Here is an 18248-nt window from a genome sequence, read left to right on the forward strand (position 1 = left end):
ATCAGGGAAGAACAGATGTCTCTGTGAACATAGTAAATTTACTGCTTATCCCATTAAAGCAATGAAGTCGTATGCATCTTCTAAAGAATACATATCTTTCAAAGAAAAAATATGTTCAATAAGTTTTACATAGTTTTAAGAAAAAAGGGTTACCTTTCTCTTGATTACTGATCAGAACTTGAAGTGCTATTGCAGCTTCCACTTTCACAGGCATTTCCCTATCATCTATCAGACACCGTCTTGTGAGTTCTAAGGCTGTCTGGAGATTCTGGTCACTCTTAAATTTGACCTCGCAAAAATAATGGAGAACCCAGCAAGCCTGAAAAGAGGTATCAAATCCAGCGTTATGAAACTACAAACAGGATTATCAACTGATACCAGTAACCTACACAAATTATTAAATGTGAAGTACAACTAACACTGAATGTAAAACTGAAGTGTAAAACTTTTAGGATGAATATGTTTGAGAGTATGGAGGCTGGCCAGTGGGAAGCTTGTCTTTCAGACATCACTAGACCAGTACTATGATCTCAAGTTCATCTTTGGCCACAGGTTTTGTGTGAGCAGTATAGTCTAAATGCAGAACACAAATAGACTATACCACCAGACACAGATGGGAAACTATGCACACAATTCTGCAGCCATTTTAAAATTACACAAAAGCTGTTTATAATCACGTATAAAGACTGATACTAATCACTGAAATAAGAATCCATTTTATTACATGCACACAAAAAAGCGGATTTGTTAGACGTAAAAATAATTTAAAGAATATTCCTCAACTCTTCAGTTGGTACAAAGTACATCTTAACAATAAATCTTATACTTCCTTACCCGTGCTCTCATGTAACCCAGCTCACTGCTAAAGAGAGGGAACACGTGATTCTGCAGCATATATTCCATTTGATCTTTATATATCTTCTTCTGTTGGAATATTAACAAAAACTTTCATCAGTTCAAAATTTTCCATAATGATGTATTTCTAATCCAATAAAAATGGCATGTATAAAGCAGGAACAGCTTAACAAAACCCTAACACTTTTCACCTCCCCCTTTATTAAAGCTATTAACAAAAAAAAAAACGTAAATTAAACTTGTATCCTACACGTTCCTATGTGGAACAGACTTGTGATTTTCAGTCAAATATTGTGAGTTTTTTTCCCCTGTCATTCTCGGACTCCTAGAGAAACCTTTTGCTTGGCAACACATTACTGTAATAGCAAAAGCAAAAGTAGTCAAAGAAAACTTTTGAGAGTCATGGTCCAAATAAAAATACATGACCTGCCTCTTACTTCCTGCCTTTCTGATTGAGAAAGTTCACTAATTTCATTTTATTTCCAGATCTTCTATACCCAGAAAACATCTTACTAAATTATCAGCCACTCAATGGATGGATTTTTTGTTCCTAATTCCATTAAAAGGGAATGTAGTTAAGTAGCAGTAAATGGTGTAGTAACTTAGAAGAAGCAGAGAATTTAAGAGACCTTAAAATAAGTAATCTGAACTTGAACATAACCTAATACAACTTGCGCAATTATGCTGACAACTGTTCAAAACCAAAGCAATTAAGTTCAACAACTTTCAAAATCCTGGCAGTGATTCCAAAACTTGAGAAATCAAACACCTATTCTCACTTCTTCTCAGATGTGAAAGAAGAGAAAAGAACGAGAAAAAAAAAAAAAACAGCCATATTTAATATACTTACTTTTAGGAGAATTTCAGCCAAAGAACCGATCATATGTAAAGCACCATCTTTCTTACGAGGGTCAGCATTTGGCTCTGTAAGGATCTGATAACAAAAGCCCATTGTCTTCTGCAAAACCTAAAAGTTAGTCGAAGTACTTCAGTTAGTCAAAGTATTTCAACCAGTCATGGCAGGTACTATTCTCAGTGCTCTGAAATACTCAAATTATGTAAACTTCTAATAATATACTTCAATTCTGAAATTTGGGTAATGTTTTACAGATCTATTATAACATACATCATTCTTGATACGTGGCTTTTAGGGGAATTGGCAAATACAAAAATCACAAGTAGACCAGTGCAAAATAAAAATGAGAGAAATGACAAATTTTGATGTACTGCAATATGACAGCAGAAAGTAAAATTTATCAGTAATTCTTTCAGCAAATCAAGCCTATAAACTAAATCTAGGTGGCATTGTGTTTAATAAAATCCTTGAATAACTTACCTCTTTCCTTTTACTACATGATGTAAACAATAATGTCTGAGCAGCAGTTGTGGGAGAAATGAAGTCTTCAAATACATCTGTTAAGTAAACGTAACAGCTATAAATTTTGGTCCTTATATAAATACTAAGCTTAATGTAATCTAATGGTTTCCTATAGAACAAAAGAGCAAGAATTTTCCACATTTTTTCGGGTGCTTCATGCTTTCTTACTACACGTTTCAAGACCACACAACAGTAACAGCAGGCTGGTGATTCCCCATAAATGTACGTTTCACCTTATCCATGATCAGTGGATCTGCATATCTAATTTGAAATTGGATGTCTTCCTTATTTCTACAAGGAATCTTTTGTAACTACGGAAGCAAACAGTGGTCGAATTTTGACACATATGTTCTTTGTTGCACTTCCAAGAACATGTAACTGGTTGAGTTAAAAATGCATCGTTTCTTACTTCTCTGTAGAAGAGGATTATCACAGCCAAGTATAATACACGTATTGTTTACAGGGCTGCCTCACCTGAAGAACAAGAAGCCTCCAAAACCATAAAGATTAGTTGTTCTGAACAAACAAATCTTAGAGGAATCATTGAATCATCAGGGTTGGAGAAGACCTTCAAGATGGTCCAGCCATCACCCTGCCAATGTCACCCACTAAACCATGTCCTTAAGCACCAGGTCCAACCTTTCCTTAAGCACCCCCATGGAGATTGACTCCATCACTTCCCTGGGCAATTTATTCAGGGAATTTGAAGTCCACTCTTTCTTCCTCAGCCTCAAAGTGCTACACAGGCTTATAGTGAACCCCAAGAACAAAAGTAACAAACCACAAGAGGCAAAATTAGACAAGTCTGGAATGCTAGACTTACTTCATACTATTTCATTTATCTCTACGGTAAATCTGTTCTGAACTATGACACTTTTGAAATTAATTGAGGTGATAGAAACATCAGGGTCTGAAATATTAACTGCTATAAACAAATTTGTAATAACATTAAACTTACGTAATTATTGTAAGCTAGACCTGTACTATTGGATCTATCCAAGAAAAATGTTGTAAATGTCCAAGTTAACTATTTGTCAAATGCAGAAACAATTGTACCAGTTGAAACATCATATCTATCTGTCACTTACAAAAGCATACCCGGAAGTTAACTACACGAAGTTACACCACTTGGATAACACAAACACCATCCTACCCCCACCATTTATTTGTATTTTTATAGTCAACTGTTTTCACAAAAAAAAGCCATAAAAATACCATCTTCACATGAAGACAGATTTAAATGTGAGAAGATTTCAAATTCTCACCAAATTTCATGCGAATATATTCATATGGATCTTCTTGCCAAAGCTCTTCATCAGCATCTGTATAGCACATCAGTGGAAAAATAACATCTTGGATAATCCCCTGCAATTAAGAAAAAAGTTGAAAAAGAGTTACCATTATTGAATCAATCTCTATATTGCCCTATATTTAACAAATTAGATTTGTCCCTCCTCAGTTCTGATACAACATAACATTATAAAATTATTCAGGCATTGGGAATTTTATGTACTGCCTTAAAAAATGGTTTACACTGGATAATGGTATGTAGAGATGATTCATTATCATAAATACAGTAGTTGTCATCATTGCCAAATTTGTTATGTTATCTTCCCACTGTGTAATCTTTCATTTAAAGCACAAAAGACTCATAGCAAAAAAGAAAAAAAAAAAAAAGCATTAGCTAGCTCTATTCATGCATCAAGATAACCTTCACTAAGCAGGCTTAAACTTTTTCCACCAGCAATTTATAGCAGTTTCCCAAAACTTTATTTCTAGCCATGACAAAGACACCAGACTGTATTACTGAGCCATGTTAAGTATTAAACCCAGAAAATGGTTTACTTGAATATGAGGTTTCAAATTCTTCCAGGTGACAGCATGTGACACTCCTTGATTGATGTAATTCAGTGTTTGCTGCAGAACTCTAGGAGCCATGTACTGTTTTTCCTTGTATTGATACAACACCTTCAGCAACACCTAGAAAAATCAGATCTCATTAATAGCTCATACTGTGCACAGACCATTTTAACCCAAAGAATTACACTATCCCACACAATCCTACCTAACAATCCCCCAAAATCCAACCCAAAGTGCTGTCACCAGAGAGCAGATATCAAGAGCCTGCCCCTCTGCTCCCCTCACAAGGAAGCTGCAGGCCACGAGGTCTCTCCTCTACGCTAAGGAGACCAAGAGACTTCAGACATTCATCTTGCCCTCTAGACACTTCAACACCTTTGTAGCCCTCTAAAGATGCTCTCTAATAGCTTTATGTCCTTCTTATAATGTGGTGCCCAAAACTGTACACACTGCTCCAGGTGAAGCCACAACAGTGCAGAGCAGAGTGGGATCCTAAGAGCCTCTTGGACTTAAATTACCAGCTGTAACTCTCACCTCAGTACAAGACCTCAGTGGCATTAGATACCGACTTAGGATAAGACATTAAAAGACTAAATGCTCTGAGACTTGAAGCTATTTCAAGAAACATCAGAAAATAAACACGACAAATACTTGTGTCTCTTGTGTATTAACTAAAAAGAGAATATGATTCTCTGCAAACAATACCTGAAAGGGACAATGATTGCTTGGAACGCCAAAAACAGTAAACCATCAGTACATAGCAAGACTAAAATGCTTCTTCAAATTAGAACAATTAAGCAGAGTGTTAATAATTACAAAAAATCTGAGAAATCAGTATCAAAAGTAATTAAACTCTCAAACAACCCAGCGATATAATTTTACTTCCCTGATTTTATGCTTTAAATGTTATTTTCCACAAGTAACTGGGAAACTAATGATGAAGAAGTTCTTGGGGATTTCCAGAGAACATAACGTTCTACAGATTGCCCTCTGGTATAAAATTCAACACAAGCGGAAAAAAATATGACCATCAGCTTATGATACACTGAACTTTTATAGCCCATGTAGATGGGCTCCATGGCTTAACATATATCATGACAGCAGCTCAGTGAAGATTAAAAAAAATATATAAACTGAGGAAGGTTCTTTATTGTAGGCAAAAGAAATCTGGTGAACTAGAACTTCACATATAGTAATACAATATTATTTGTCAAAAAGCTTATGCAGGAAGCTCCATTTGCTGCCATCTTTGAATTTTAGAAGGATTTGAAGTTTTTGTTTGTTTGTTGTTGGGGGTTTTCTTGTTGTTTTTTGTTGTTGTTTGTTTTAAGAAGAGATTCTCCACTGCAACATAACGGCACACAAAAAGCCTAACTTCATCAAGATTTAGTTGGAGGAATGGGACTAGTCTTTGAAAACGTGCACGGAGCTGAGGCTTAAAAAGTGGTCTTTGCAGCCACGCTACTTAAAGTGTGCCTGGACAAGCATATAAGGTTTCTCACTTCACAATATCTAAGCAATTACCTCCTATTGTTCAACTGCAATAAAGAAAGAAATTAAATGAAAGGATAAGCAAAAATTTAAGAGTTGGAGGGAGAAAAAGGAAAACGTGGGGTGGAGGCAAAGAACAAATTCTGCAATGGGGCTAAGGAACAACCAGGCAGTAGTGTTCAACCAGTGTTTAGTTCTGGTTCATTGGGTATTTCAAAACCAGAAGTGTCTTGAGCAAAACACTAACACAAGGCTTAAGAATCAAGGTATTCCAGCAAGGTAAGTCAAGCCTGTTTTGGCTAAATTGAAAAAAGTTTATCCAGAACTAATGCTGTTGTTGTTGTGTTTTGTTGGTTTTTTGTTTTGTTTTGGGGGGGGGGGGGGAGTGACATGCATGAAAAATATAAGCTAGATAAATAATCAGTAATTATGAGGTTACTATCAGCATTATGTTTTAAGTTTACACTTGAGCAATCCATAACCCCATGACACACATCTATTCATCCTTCAGTAATAGGGTGCGTGTACTTGGGAAAGTAAAGACAACTCAAGCATAATATCAGGTCATAAACTGCATTCTTCAGTGTTTCAATCTCCAATTTCATTATTACTTTTAATGAAATGTATCCTATTTAAAAATCTTTAAAAAATTATTTGAAAGATTGTGTTTCTTGACAATACATCCAAGATTGTGTTCTGCGTAGAAACAAAGGATATCACCTTAAAATCATCTGTATTTTCATACAAGGTGCATTATTGTATAAGGGAGAAGGCTGAAAGCATTTTAAAATCCTGCTCTTCAGCAATTTTTCTTTGAAGACTTAGCTTTCTGGTGTTACCTACATGCAGTAACAGTAAGGATTATATTTGATTCAAAGGCAAATTAATATATATAATATATACAGGTAGGTGTGTGTGCATGCGTATTTTAACATATATATATATAAATATATGAACTGTTCGAATGGATCTTTTCGAAGATTTTTTTGCACGTGCAGTCTTTTGTCGGAACTTAGCTTTATCTGCAAAGTACAAATCAACCAGTAAGGTCTTAAAGGACCTGCAATAACTAAGCATTTAGTAGGATGCCATCCACAGGTATGAGCATCTCAAAGTGACAGACTCCAGTTGTCTCAATAGTATGTGGGGACATATTTCCTAACACTCACTGTGGCAATGTTCCCTTCCCTTTCAATGCTTAGACGACCTACAGAAAACACATACTTTAGAAATACTTCCCTCATTTTTATTCTTGATATTTAAGTCCTGTAAATCATTATAATTGCATTGGGAATGAAAATAATTTAAGAAATAATTAGGAAGCTTAACTAAAAACAGTTCTCCTCATTAAAAGAGAGGCTTAGACAAAAACAATCGGTCCCCTGAGTTTTTTTTGTATATAGTCTACTCATATTTACAATATAATCACCTTCAAGTAAACAGATTTTTGAGCTAATACAAGTGCATGAATTTTATAAAAACTCTTGAAAGTTTTATGAACTTATTCCAAGAAAACAATAAGGAAGAAATCACGAACTCTAAACATATCCTAATACTTCCCACATTCAGCATTACTTACTTGTTGAACACCAACAGCAAATGCCTTCAGGAACACTTCAGCAAACTCATTGTACTCCTTGGAAACATTACCAGGGCTTCCATACCTAGAATTTGAAGCAAAGGTGCAAAATTGAAGTGTGCAGCACTGTTATTGACTTAATTATTAGGTTGTTCTCTTAAAAGTAAAAATAATGAATGAGAAATTACCTCTCAAAAAGTCTAGCTAAGATATGCAAAGCCCACTTCTTGCACTTCCACCAAGGCAACTCAGGTCTATCATCTTCATCAACTTGAAGTGTTTCCTTTAGGGAAAAAAATTACCAATTATTTACAAACAGCTGAAACGGTATGCATTTTGGACATATCTATAGCATATTTTTTCTTTTACCCTTCCATTTGCACATCACACGTCTAGCTTAACAGAAGCATAAAGTACAGCATGCCTAAAAATAACTCCCTTAAATACATTCTATAAATGGTAAATTATTGAAAGAAGCCAAAATAGTTTATGCTATAGTTTTAAAACAGAACTCCCAAACAAGCTATATATTTTCAAAACTTGTCTAGTTTGTTTAAAATACCCTATTTAGCTGAAAAAATATTTTCTTGGCACCTATTAAGAAAAAACACAGAAATTAGTTTTCATTTAAAAAAAAATAATAGAAGAAAAATATTTAAGCTTAAAGAAATAATAGCCAAAAGCCACTTACAGCTGGTACATCCCTATCCACAACAGTCTTCAGGATTTCTATCCATTCAGTCAGGTTCTGCTGATTTATCAACTCCAAAGGTAACGTGTACTTAAATAAAATAAAGGCAAAAATAAATCTATTATAAAGCATTTTGAAAATGTTACTTTCAGTTTGATTTTTAGCTCTTTCAAATCTTTGTCTACACTTATTTATCATTAAAGATTAGCTAGCAATACACTCAGAAATAACAGGATAAAGACCTCAACACAATCTAGACTATACCCTCAGTATCCTCAAAGGTCCTAGAGGCCTTTATTTAAATTCTGCTTATACGATGCTAAGACACTACTTAAATGGATGTTACACTAATTTCTGGAGCAATTAGCAACATATTAAGAGCTTCCTCACAAACTGCATTTACACTTGTAATTTTGAATGGGCTGCCCTCTACAACCTGTCATTAGGAAACTTATTTTTAATCAGTTATGTAGCAAACACTTGCTTAGAGGATAGGATGCATAAGTTCAATCTAATGTCAGACCAGGAAAAAGTATAGTTTTAAAAATATATATATAATTTCTTGTTTTACAGCACAATTAATGATACCAAAACCCTGTGATTCATGTCACAACTGAACAGTAGTTGCAAATGATTCAAATTTAATATTGTTAATATTCCTGTCATTTACTATTTTAGAGTCAAACAAAGCTTTAAATTACCAATCAAGAATGCATCGTATTTATTTTTTACCTGGACAAGGGCATAAAATATTTTGAAGATTTGTTTCTGGATGAGGACAGACTGATCAGATGGATCACTCAGAAGCTGAATGAAACTATCCTTCAAAACTGGCAGAAAATGTTGCATTGCAGCTATCAAAGGACTACGCTCCTCTGGTTTCTTGTACCTTTAAATAAGAACAAAATTAGCTTCATTCATCTTCCAGGTAGTATGGAATTTTAAATGCCCACCCTTCCCCATCAGAGACACAAGTAGGTTACAACACATGATGAAAAAATAAGCCCTTTCTTGTTACAGAATTTGGAGTAAAGTACAGCCAGCCAACATTAAAATTAAAAGGCAAGTTTGAAAACTGCTAAGAGTTCATTACTGCACTATACAGCTGTATTAGTCTTCCACTAGTAATGTACTCCAGCCAACTTACTCACTTGGAATACTACCTTGTGTTCTACCACACCATTACTATAGTGAACAACACAGTACTACAGAAAGTACAAACAGAAGAAACATTTATTGCCAAGAATGACCGATCTTGGGCTAGTCAGTAAAATCCCAGGAAGACATCTATCAGGTTTCACATTTATCAAAAAAATTCCAGAAAATGGATTATTTCTCTGCCGCTGATCAAAGTACATTGCAAGGTCTCTTTCCCATATCTTGCATATTAATTTGCCCAAATTTAACAATCTGAATGTAGGCTTCAAGGGCACGTGGTGGACTCACAGGCTTCAGTTTCAACAGTCTTTGAAATTGGGCCCCAAATCTTCCCAGGCCCATGCTGGAAGGAGGGCTTAATTGCCTTTCTGAACAAAAATCAAAATTTCTGAATGGAAATGAAGCTACATTTTTAAATCCTACCCTTAACTTTTCATTTATTAACAACAAAGTCCAGATTGAATAAATAGTTATCACAGCAGAACAGTGTCTAGTCCATAGTAGTGATAACAAGAACAAAGAATCACTTGAAGAATGTACAGCTTATTTTTTTGTTTAAGCAATTAATACTATAGTGCTCTTCTTGGGCTCTTGTGGGAGATTTTTTTTGGGGGGGGGGGGGGGGGGGGGGGGGGAGATAGATTTTTGGTACACTTTGCATTCTTATTAAACATTAATCAATGCTCAGTCTCTTAACAGTGCCAACTTGTAGAAATATAATATAAAGTCTACTCAGTCTACTGCCAGATGGCGTGTTCTGTAAAAACTACTACAGAACATTGAGCTCCAAAATCCTGTTCAAATAATATATTTTCTACATATTTTCTGAAATAGAAACCTAAATACAAAGACTTAATGTTGCTCAGGAAAGCTCAGTTTCAGATTTCCCCAAAAGATACAACTGAAAAAGACAGGAAAAATGATTATGCAAAGAGCAGCCATATGAACTCAATAGCTGGATTTCGATAGGAAAAAAAATTTTGTAAGTCTAAAAATATTTAGCTTCTACACTAAGAAAAAAAATAAGCATCAATTGCTAAAGATTCCTACAATTCAAACAGTAACAACTTGACTGAAGTCATAACATTATGCAGAATTTCTCCCCAAAAGCTGGAACAGGACATTTAACAAATTTTAGAGACCTGCCTACACTCACGTTGCATGTAATACAATAAAATGTGTGTATTTCTACATGATTGGTGAAGCTGACCATTGCTGACTTCACCAGAAAGCCAAATTATTACAAACAGTTGCTGGCTTCAACTAAAGTTTTTGATCAGCTAACATTATTAACACAACTATTACCTTAGTTAATCATGCAATGACTATACTCACATCAAAATCCTTCCTTAACCAAGAATTACTATAATCAAAATACACCACCAGTCAACATTGCACGTTTATCTCACAGGTCTCTGCTGCATAATTCATTTTAAATGTTTAATTTTTGAAATTGACAAATCAGTTTCCTTTCTTTTGCTAGCAGGGCTTGCAACTCACCCACAGAAAAACCTCCAATGTTGAGTTACAACAGTCTTTACAGGATTTCTATTAAAAAGAATTTCTTTGAGGAATCATTTTTCACCTGTTTTATTCTATCTCACATACCATTCATGAAATTAATAGTGGAATTCTTCAACCCATATCTTAAAGTATCTAAAACAAAAGCATTACAAGACTGCTTTCAAGATTCATTTGTTGATTCCTCCTGTTACACTACTATTTTTCCATGATTCTAGGATTGCTCTCTGCCACTCAAATGAGCCTTCCACAAGCTGACAGCAGCAGCTAAGCTCTGCACATGTTCTCAAAGGGCAACCTCAGTTTTAAAGATCTGAGCATAACAGACACAGAGCTAAAAATACTCAAAATTTAGAAGAGAATCAAACCAAAGCTGACTACATCTGATGTTTCCTAACATTCAAGATTACACGCTTGGACATCTTTGTATGTTAACTTTCCACTCATACCTAGAGTACAAATTCATCAAGTAAGTCTTACACTCTTTGAAATTAAGTAATCATTTGCAGCAAAGTTATGACTTGGAGCAGACTTTCTTGTTGCTATGAAGCTTACATTGCTGTAACACATCAATCCAAGCAGAACTACCACCAAACTAAGGCTTTAGAGATGGTCCCTTTTTTTGTGATCTAGATCTAACCTCTAATGGAGGCAGTTTTTCTGTAGTTTCTTAGTGGTCAAGATATGAGGCAACATCTGCATACCAGTACTCCAGGAGTATTGACTAAACTAAATTTATGATGTTTGTATCACTGAACTAATATTGACTAAACGTTTTATCACCTGTGCTCAATCCCACATGCAATTTTACACTGTTAAATTATACATACAGTACACAAGAGATACACGTGAATTCATTCTGCTGATTTATATGGCAGAAAAAAAACTTACTCATAGTTTTTCACAAGTTGATAAAGACAGAGAAGAATGCCAAGCCAACAAGCACTGTTGTCAGACTGAAGATAAAACCCGATTTTCTCCACAACTGCAGTCCAACGACTAGGATAGTCATGCTTGATAATATGATGAATGCAAGTAGTAAGTTGTACTCTGGAAACAAAGTATAGAATGATTAAATACATTACTATAATAATATTCTTGTGGTGTTGAAGCATCTAATGTTGCCTGAATTTTGACTTCTTTCAAGCTTGTGTTTTTGGTGGTTTATTTTTTTTAATACCAAGTTTATGTTCTGTACTTCCCATTTAATGCTGTTCATTTGATGAACTTTATAAATGAAATGATGAGGTCTGGCTTTTTGCAAAGGACTCTATCAGTAAATTTCCATGTGCAGCACCAGTTGAAAATTGTCTTTCCATCTATAGGAATCCTACGCTTAAGTATGCAGCAGCATAAAACAACAATGCTTAACATCCAGATTATCTTAGTTGTGCAAAAATGCAGTCAGAAAACAGAATCCAAAACCAGGTTAAAACAGCATACCTAATCAGCTCAGGAGAGTGAATAATGGCTTCTACAATATTTTCACGAATACAGTGTCTATCTTCTTCTGGGATGGAGTAAGGTGGAATCTCTCCTGGTGCAGTTTCACGATCTGGCCAATACTGGGTTATCATATTTTTCAAGTAGATAACTCCTATCATAGGAGAGAGAAATCAGCTCATAGCCATTCCAAGTACAAAACAGATTTTGCAGAGATCATTCTAATTTAGAACAAAACAGACAAATTACTAATAATACACTGATCATATCTGACTACTAGGATCAAAATACATGCAAAATTGAAAAAAAATGTGCAAATTAAGATTTTATCAGTGTTTACAAATATCTGAAGTGTGGGAGACAGAGGGATGTGGCCAACCTCTTTTCAGTGGTCTGTGGGGACAGGACAAGGGGCAATGGCCACAAGATAGAGCCCAGGCAGTTCCGCACCAACATGCGAAAGAACTTCTTCCTGGTGAGGGTGACGGAGCACTAGGACAGGCTGCCCAGGGAGGTTGTGGGGTATCCTTCTCCCGAGATATTCAAGGCCTGTCTGGACGCCTACCTGGGCAACCTGCTCTAGGAAGCCTGCTGGACCCAATGATCTCTTGAGGTCCCTTCTAACCCCTACAATGCTGTGATTAACCTATCAGTTTTCTGTGTTGATATTCCTTCACCCATTTATTTTAATGTATTTATAGTAATGTAAAGGACGTGTTTCCATATGAAAACATGAAGTATGCTGCTTTCATATTACATATAAAAGAGCTCATGTTACATTTTAGCACTACAATGCTGAAAAATCCTTTGTAGTCTTTTTCTCACAATTTTCATTAAAACTGAGAAAATTAATACTAATGACTACCTAAAGCAATCCTTGTATTTTGTAGGCAAAAAATTTAATTAAGTCTGTGATACAGGACTGAATGTTGAAGAAAACCAGAGTTCCCTTATACCAAGTTTCTGAGCCACACCACTTTGTAGCAGTTGGGCTACTGGCACAAACACCTGCTTTTGCCACGTGACAACCACATCTAAACTGCTTATATGGCAGAATACAGAATAAAGCGCTTGAAAGACTTACAAAATACAAAATGTAATGTCAAATTACAAACTAACATCAAAGGTAACATTAACCTAATTCTACATACAAATCCATAAAGTGATTTCTCAAACTTCACATGCACCTTCTGAACACTCAGAAGCCAAACTGCTTTTGAGAGGGTCTGCAAAGGTCTGAAACGATCTGTAGATACATGCTATAACAACACTGAAGTGATGCAAAACTCAGCCTGTCCTCGGGGGATTTGAATCATATCATTAGCTGCTTTGCAAAACATGCACTGTTTCTAAGACACGTGTTGCATGTGTTTTCTCCACTCCCTACAGCCTTTTTTTTTTTTAAATTAGCTTAAACTAAGGCTGAATTTCAAGAGGTTGTTTTCAAACATTCTCCTTTTTCACATTATACACGTTACACAGTAACATTTTTGACACATCTAAGCATTATCCTCCCAAAATAAGAAAAATGCAAGTTACGCTTACACTACAACTTCAGATAATCTACTACCTGGAAGGATCACCTAAGTGATCAAGGTCACATCTCCTGAACTGTCAGAAACCACTGAGGTATTGTTTTAGAAACCTCTTACCAAGTAATCATAGTAGCTGTAAGGTGATGTTTGGACCTGCCAATATTCAAGATCCAATTTTAGTGATTGCTCACTCAAATCAGCACTTCCAAATGACAATGTGTTTTCTTCCAATAATAATGTTCAGGAACATTAGCTTTATTAGTACAACGTAAAATTACCTCCTTGGGCCAAGTGTACCATCATCATGAACTAGTCTGGTTTCCCAAAGACCGTTATTCACTAGAGACAAAGGGGAACAACCACTGAAGAGTTTCTCTCTTCCTTATTTAGTGCAGGGTTCCAGATGCAGTTTATGATGGTTAACTCTGACGACTCCCAATTTTCCCGTGTTTGAGATAAAAAACATTAGAGTTCTCTAATAACCCAGTTGTGATACAATATCTGAATACGCACCTGTGCGCATGCACCATTAAAGTGAAAACAATTAAAGGATTTGAAAACTTGCCTGCCTGTCTCACTGGTAAATCCAGTTGCTCGGACATGGTGATCTGAAGCAAAGTTGAAACAAAGTTCACTGACTTATGAGCCTGTAGAGGACAAAAAAGTTAAGAAATTAGTATAGCTTAGTCATAGTTCATCAAGTTTTAGAGTACTCCTGTTTGCTATTACCATCTCTTTACAACATTGCAATGCAGTCAGAATAGCAGCATTTCAGTTTCACAGTAGATAAACTAAACCATTCCAAAATTTCATGCTCGCTGTACTCTGAAGACAGACAGCATGGTGGAGGCAAAACCCTATTATTTTGGGTAGAGTTGAAGAAATCATTTAACAGGCTTCGGGAATCAGCCTTTTACAGTCACTAAACAAGTGAACACCTCAAAGAATATCTGAGTAGCCAGACAAAAAGCAAGCACAGCAATTTTACAGTGACCTCAAGCAAGGTATTATGTAAACAAATAATTGTTAAACAATTCATTAGGTAATAATCAAAGCAACAGATGGCAACCTGTGGTTTAAAACTATGCCCAGCCTTAACCAAGCATATTCAAGTTATAGTTCACCCTTCTGATAAAAATAGCTTAAAGTGACCATTAATTCTTTACTGCAGCAACTGCTAGCCTAACTACACAACAGCAAGCTAACAGTATGGAGACCTAAACGCAGTTTCAGAGTAACATCTAACGATTTGCGAGAGTTCACTTCCAAACAAAGGCAAAACACGATTTGTTTTACAATAAGGAGCAATGTCACTGATGTACTAAACACTACATCATATTTTCAACCTGAGGAAGCTGACATTTACCATGCGCACAGCATCCCTCGACACCTTCCTAGACACCAAAAACTCGAGACGCTTAATGAACTTCCTTCCGAGAAGAAAATTTTAACTCTCAAAAACTTGATGTGCTTTTTCTAATTGGAAAACATCATCGTTTTCTTCAAGGTCAAGAGTCAACGGCTGTGAGCTGCAGCAAGGGAAATTCCTGTTTTACACAAGGCAAAATTCCCTTGCACCAACGAGGGTCAAGTACTGGAACAGCCTGCCCAGGCAGGCAGTGGGGCTGGCCCTTCAAATATTCCAACCTCCACTGGAGAAGGTCCCCACCTACCTCATCTAACTCTGAAACCAACTTTGTTTCAGGGGACTGGACCAGAGGACCTGCAGAGTCCTCCTAACCTCGTTCTTCCAAGCCTCTTATCCTAATTGCCACAACACACATCTGTTTTATCCTCACTAAGATGCCAGAATTGTTTCATGTGCTCTTTGCAGCATGTCTATCAAAGAAAACTGCATAGACCTAAATATCTCCACTTGTTATTAGGAAAACATCTCTTACCTACATATTAATCACCGTATTGTTTCCTACATGAAGCAAATAAGTCCTTTGAAAACCATGACAGTTTTCATTCATCAAAAAAAAAAGTAAAAGAATGTCTCCGACTCCACGTCAGATCAAACACCCATCATAAAGAGACTATCCAACTAGCTTTCTGAAGGATTAAGAGCTCATTGACATTATGAAATGTCAACAACACTCCTTCTAAGCATTTAACACTGCCCAGCTCTCTCCTTTCACACCAGGTTTTTACCTCCAAGCTCCAAAAAACGTCTCCAAAATGTTCTAGTATGAAGCACAAAAGGCACAACCTGTATTTGTTCCAGCATTTGTGCCAAAATTTTCTTAGTATAGCTTGTTGCCTATCTTACCCGATTTTAAATGAGGAATAAACTTGACTGAAGAATCTCCCCAACGTGTATTGAAGTGTTGTACATACTCATCCTGTGCACTACAAACCTACAGACTACAGAAAACTCGCAGAAGCAACGCTTGCATCTGGTCCGCACCAAATGCTTATGTGTGGAGGGTGTTGGGATGAATTGGGACTAAGTGACACTGCAATACAAGCATGCATCTTCCTGAGCTACGCCCCTCTGATTTCCCTGAAGAAGAAAATATCCTTTCAAATTAAAAAAAAGTATATTTGACCATTTGACAGTTGAAAACATTTTAAATAACATTTACTTGTTGATATTAATTTCTACTACATCTCCAAGACTACTCAGTTCCTTTTTCTTAAGCAGCATTAACACACACTTCTTCAACACACGCCTAATGACAGTAGACCCTAATTCAGCACAGTATTCAATAATATGCCTAATGTTAGTGTCAATGGTTGGTTATATTAACAGTCTGCATAAAAGAGACGTAAAATGCAAGTTGATATCATTCCATCATGAGTACAATGCACAACTACCTTTTTAAAACCAAAAGTTACTCATAATTTCCAAACATGAAATGCATTAAGAAGTATTGAATCCTAGAATATTGAAAACGAATTTTCCTTTTTCATGATAAACAGTAACTAATCTTGTAAGTAAAGCTGCTGTAGATGATACTTGAATTAAAAATACAAAAATACAATGAGATGCTTAAGAGCTATGAAGAAACTGATGGGAATAACAAAACAAATTGAATAAAAAGATGTTAAGTGTTCTAAAAGAAAGAAGCAACAAAAACAGACAGCAACATATAGCCAAACTGCCACACATTGAAATTTTAATAGAGTTAATCACAAAAAAATCTTTCCTACATAAAAAAATCAGGACTATGATTGCAGCAAGCTCCTAAAAACGTCAATTATATTAGTACATGGAATTAACATTTTCACTGGATTCTGTGAACTATTATAAAGTTTAAAATTATAGGACCAAAACGTCTATACATTGTCTTGGTTTTCTAAGATCTTAGCAGTATCACCCTTATGAGTATTTCAAGCACCCTACACCAACCCATCATAGAGATGAGCCACTCCATCACCTTCAGTGGTTCAAAGCACGGATTCAGGCTAGAAATAGCTTGTGATTTTCATACGAGGTTGCATTTGAAGGAACTTGTACTTTGCCCTCAATACCACTTTTGGTTTATAATTCAATTCACACAGAGCCCCATGAACACTACTTAGCATTCTATAGAAAATATCAAGGAACTCCAAACTCTCCCCAACCACCTCTCCCATCCCTCCACAAGGAACACGCTTCCAGAGAAGCAGCAACGTGAGGAGGAAGGCCTGCCACATGAAGGCATGGGTCTACTGCATGGTCAAATAAAACCCTGGGTACTACAGAACTGGCCACGTGCTCCCTTGTTTTGTGTTACTATTAAAAAGAACATCCAATCTTTTCTTGGCACTCAGATAAAACAACTGCACTTAATACGAGAATCATGTAGGTGCCAATTTTGTATCTATGGCATTAAAAATACCGAACACACATCATTTTGGCTATTTTAGTCATTAGTATTTTTGCTGTCCAAAGATGGCTGACCCTCGGGACATCATGTTCTTCCTGTTCATTGACACCACTGCTAAAAAAACACCACCAGAAAAGCACACCTATTTTAGCTATATATTCTATACAAACACTGGCTTTTGGTGGATGTGATTAGCCAAAATACTTCACAAAAAGGATTCTGCAGGCATTTGCATACCCCAGTCTTCAGAAAGAAATGCACTGATGCCAGGTCCATGGAAGCCACTGGGAAACAGCGTTAACCTACAGAGCACTTCCAGGCCTGCACAATTCAAGGATCAAAATCAAGATTTTGCAAGGGCTTCTATTACATACTCTAAAGCGTGTGAGAACAGAAACTATTTCTGCGACTAAAGTTTTGACGTAAGTAAAACCTGGTCTTCTGCCCCTTGGTTATAAATACTCTTCACCTCTAGAAATAGGAAACTAAGAGAATTACAGGGACAATTAAAAAAAAATGGTTCTGTCCGAAAGACTATTTCCCAACACATAAGTCAACATAAAAAAAGTCATTTCTAGTCCTTCTCCCTTACAACTCTTCAAACATGCCGTGTCACTGGTATGACTTTGTTGTCTAAGAGCCAAAGAATTCAGGGACTTTTCCCAAGAGCAATTCCTGCTATGCAGCCTCACTAGCTGAGGAATGTGTTCTATCAGACCACAAACATTGCACCACTGTCCGTTAGTATCACTCAGTATTCCAGAACATACAATCTTTGCTCATATTTCATCGCAGGTTTTCCTAGCAGAGTTGCTTTGCTAGCATGTGCCACAGCAGTTTGATCAGTACAAGTGTCATGCTAGCCTCAATCTGAAATGTGCATCAAGTTTGAAGTTCACATTAAAGACACGGTCTCGTGGCA

At 36.1% G+C, this 18248-nt stretch overlaps 1 protein-coding gene across 1 annotated transcript in view; it reads right to left on the bottom strand.

The window, feature by feature from the left end:
- Positions 1–18248, bottom strand: part of IPO7 (importin 7) — a 36112-nt gene that overhangs the window by 13350 nt on the left and 4514 nt on the right. The window contains exons 2-14 of the mRNA XM_084287766.1: positions 14077–14158; positions 11977–12130; positions 11425–11583; positions 8587–8743; positions 7855–7944; positions 7352–7446; positions 7164–7248; positions 4079–4213; positions 3499–3598; positions 2192–2268; positions 1706–1822; positions 835–924; positions 154–319 (exon numbers count right to left, since the gene is read on the bottom strand). Coding sequence (XP_084143892.1) covers positions 154–319; positions 835–924; positions 1706–1822; positions 2192–2268; positions 3499–3598; positions 4079–4213; positions 7164–7248; positions 7352–7446; positions 7855–7944; positions 8587–8743; positions 11425–11583; positions 11977–12130; positions 14077–14158 — 1507 coding nt within the window. The remainder of the gene's footprint in view (positions 1–153; positions 320–834; positions 925–1705; positions 1823–2191; positions 2269–3498; positions 3599–4078; positions 4214–7163; positions 7249–7351; positions 7447–7854; positions 7945–8586; positions 8744–11424; positions 11584–11976; positions 12131–14076; positions 14159–18248) is intronic.

This window comes from Netta rufina, assembly GCF_964035555.1.
Source record: "Netta rufina genome assembly, chromosome: 5".
NCBI lineage: Eukaryota > Metazoa > Chordata > Aves > Anseriformes > Anatidae > Netta > Netta rufina.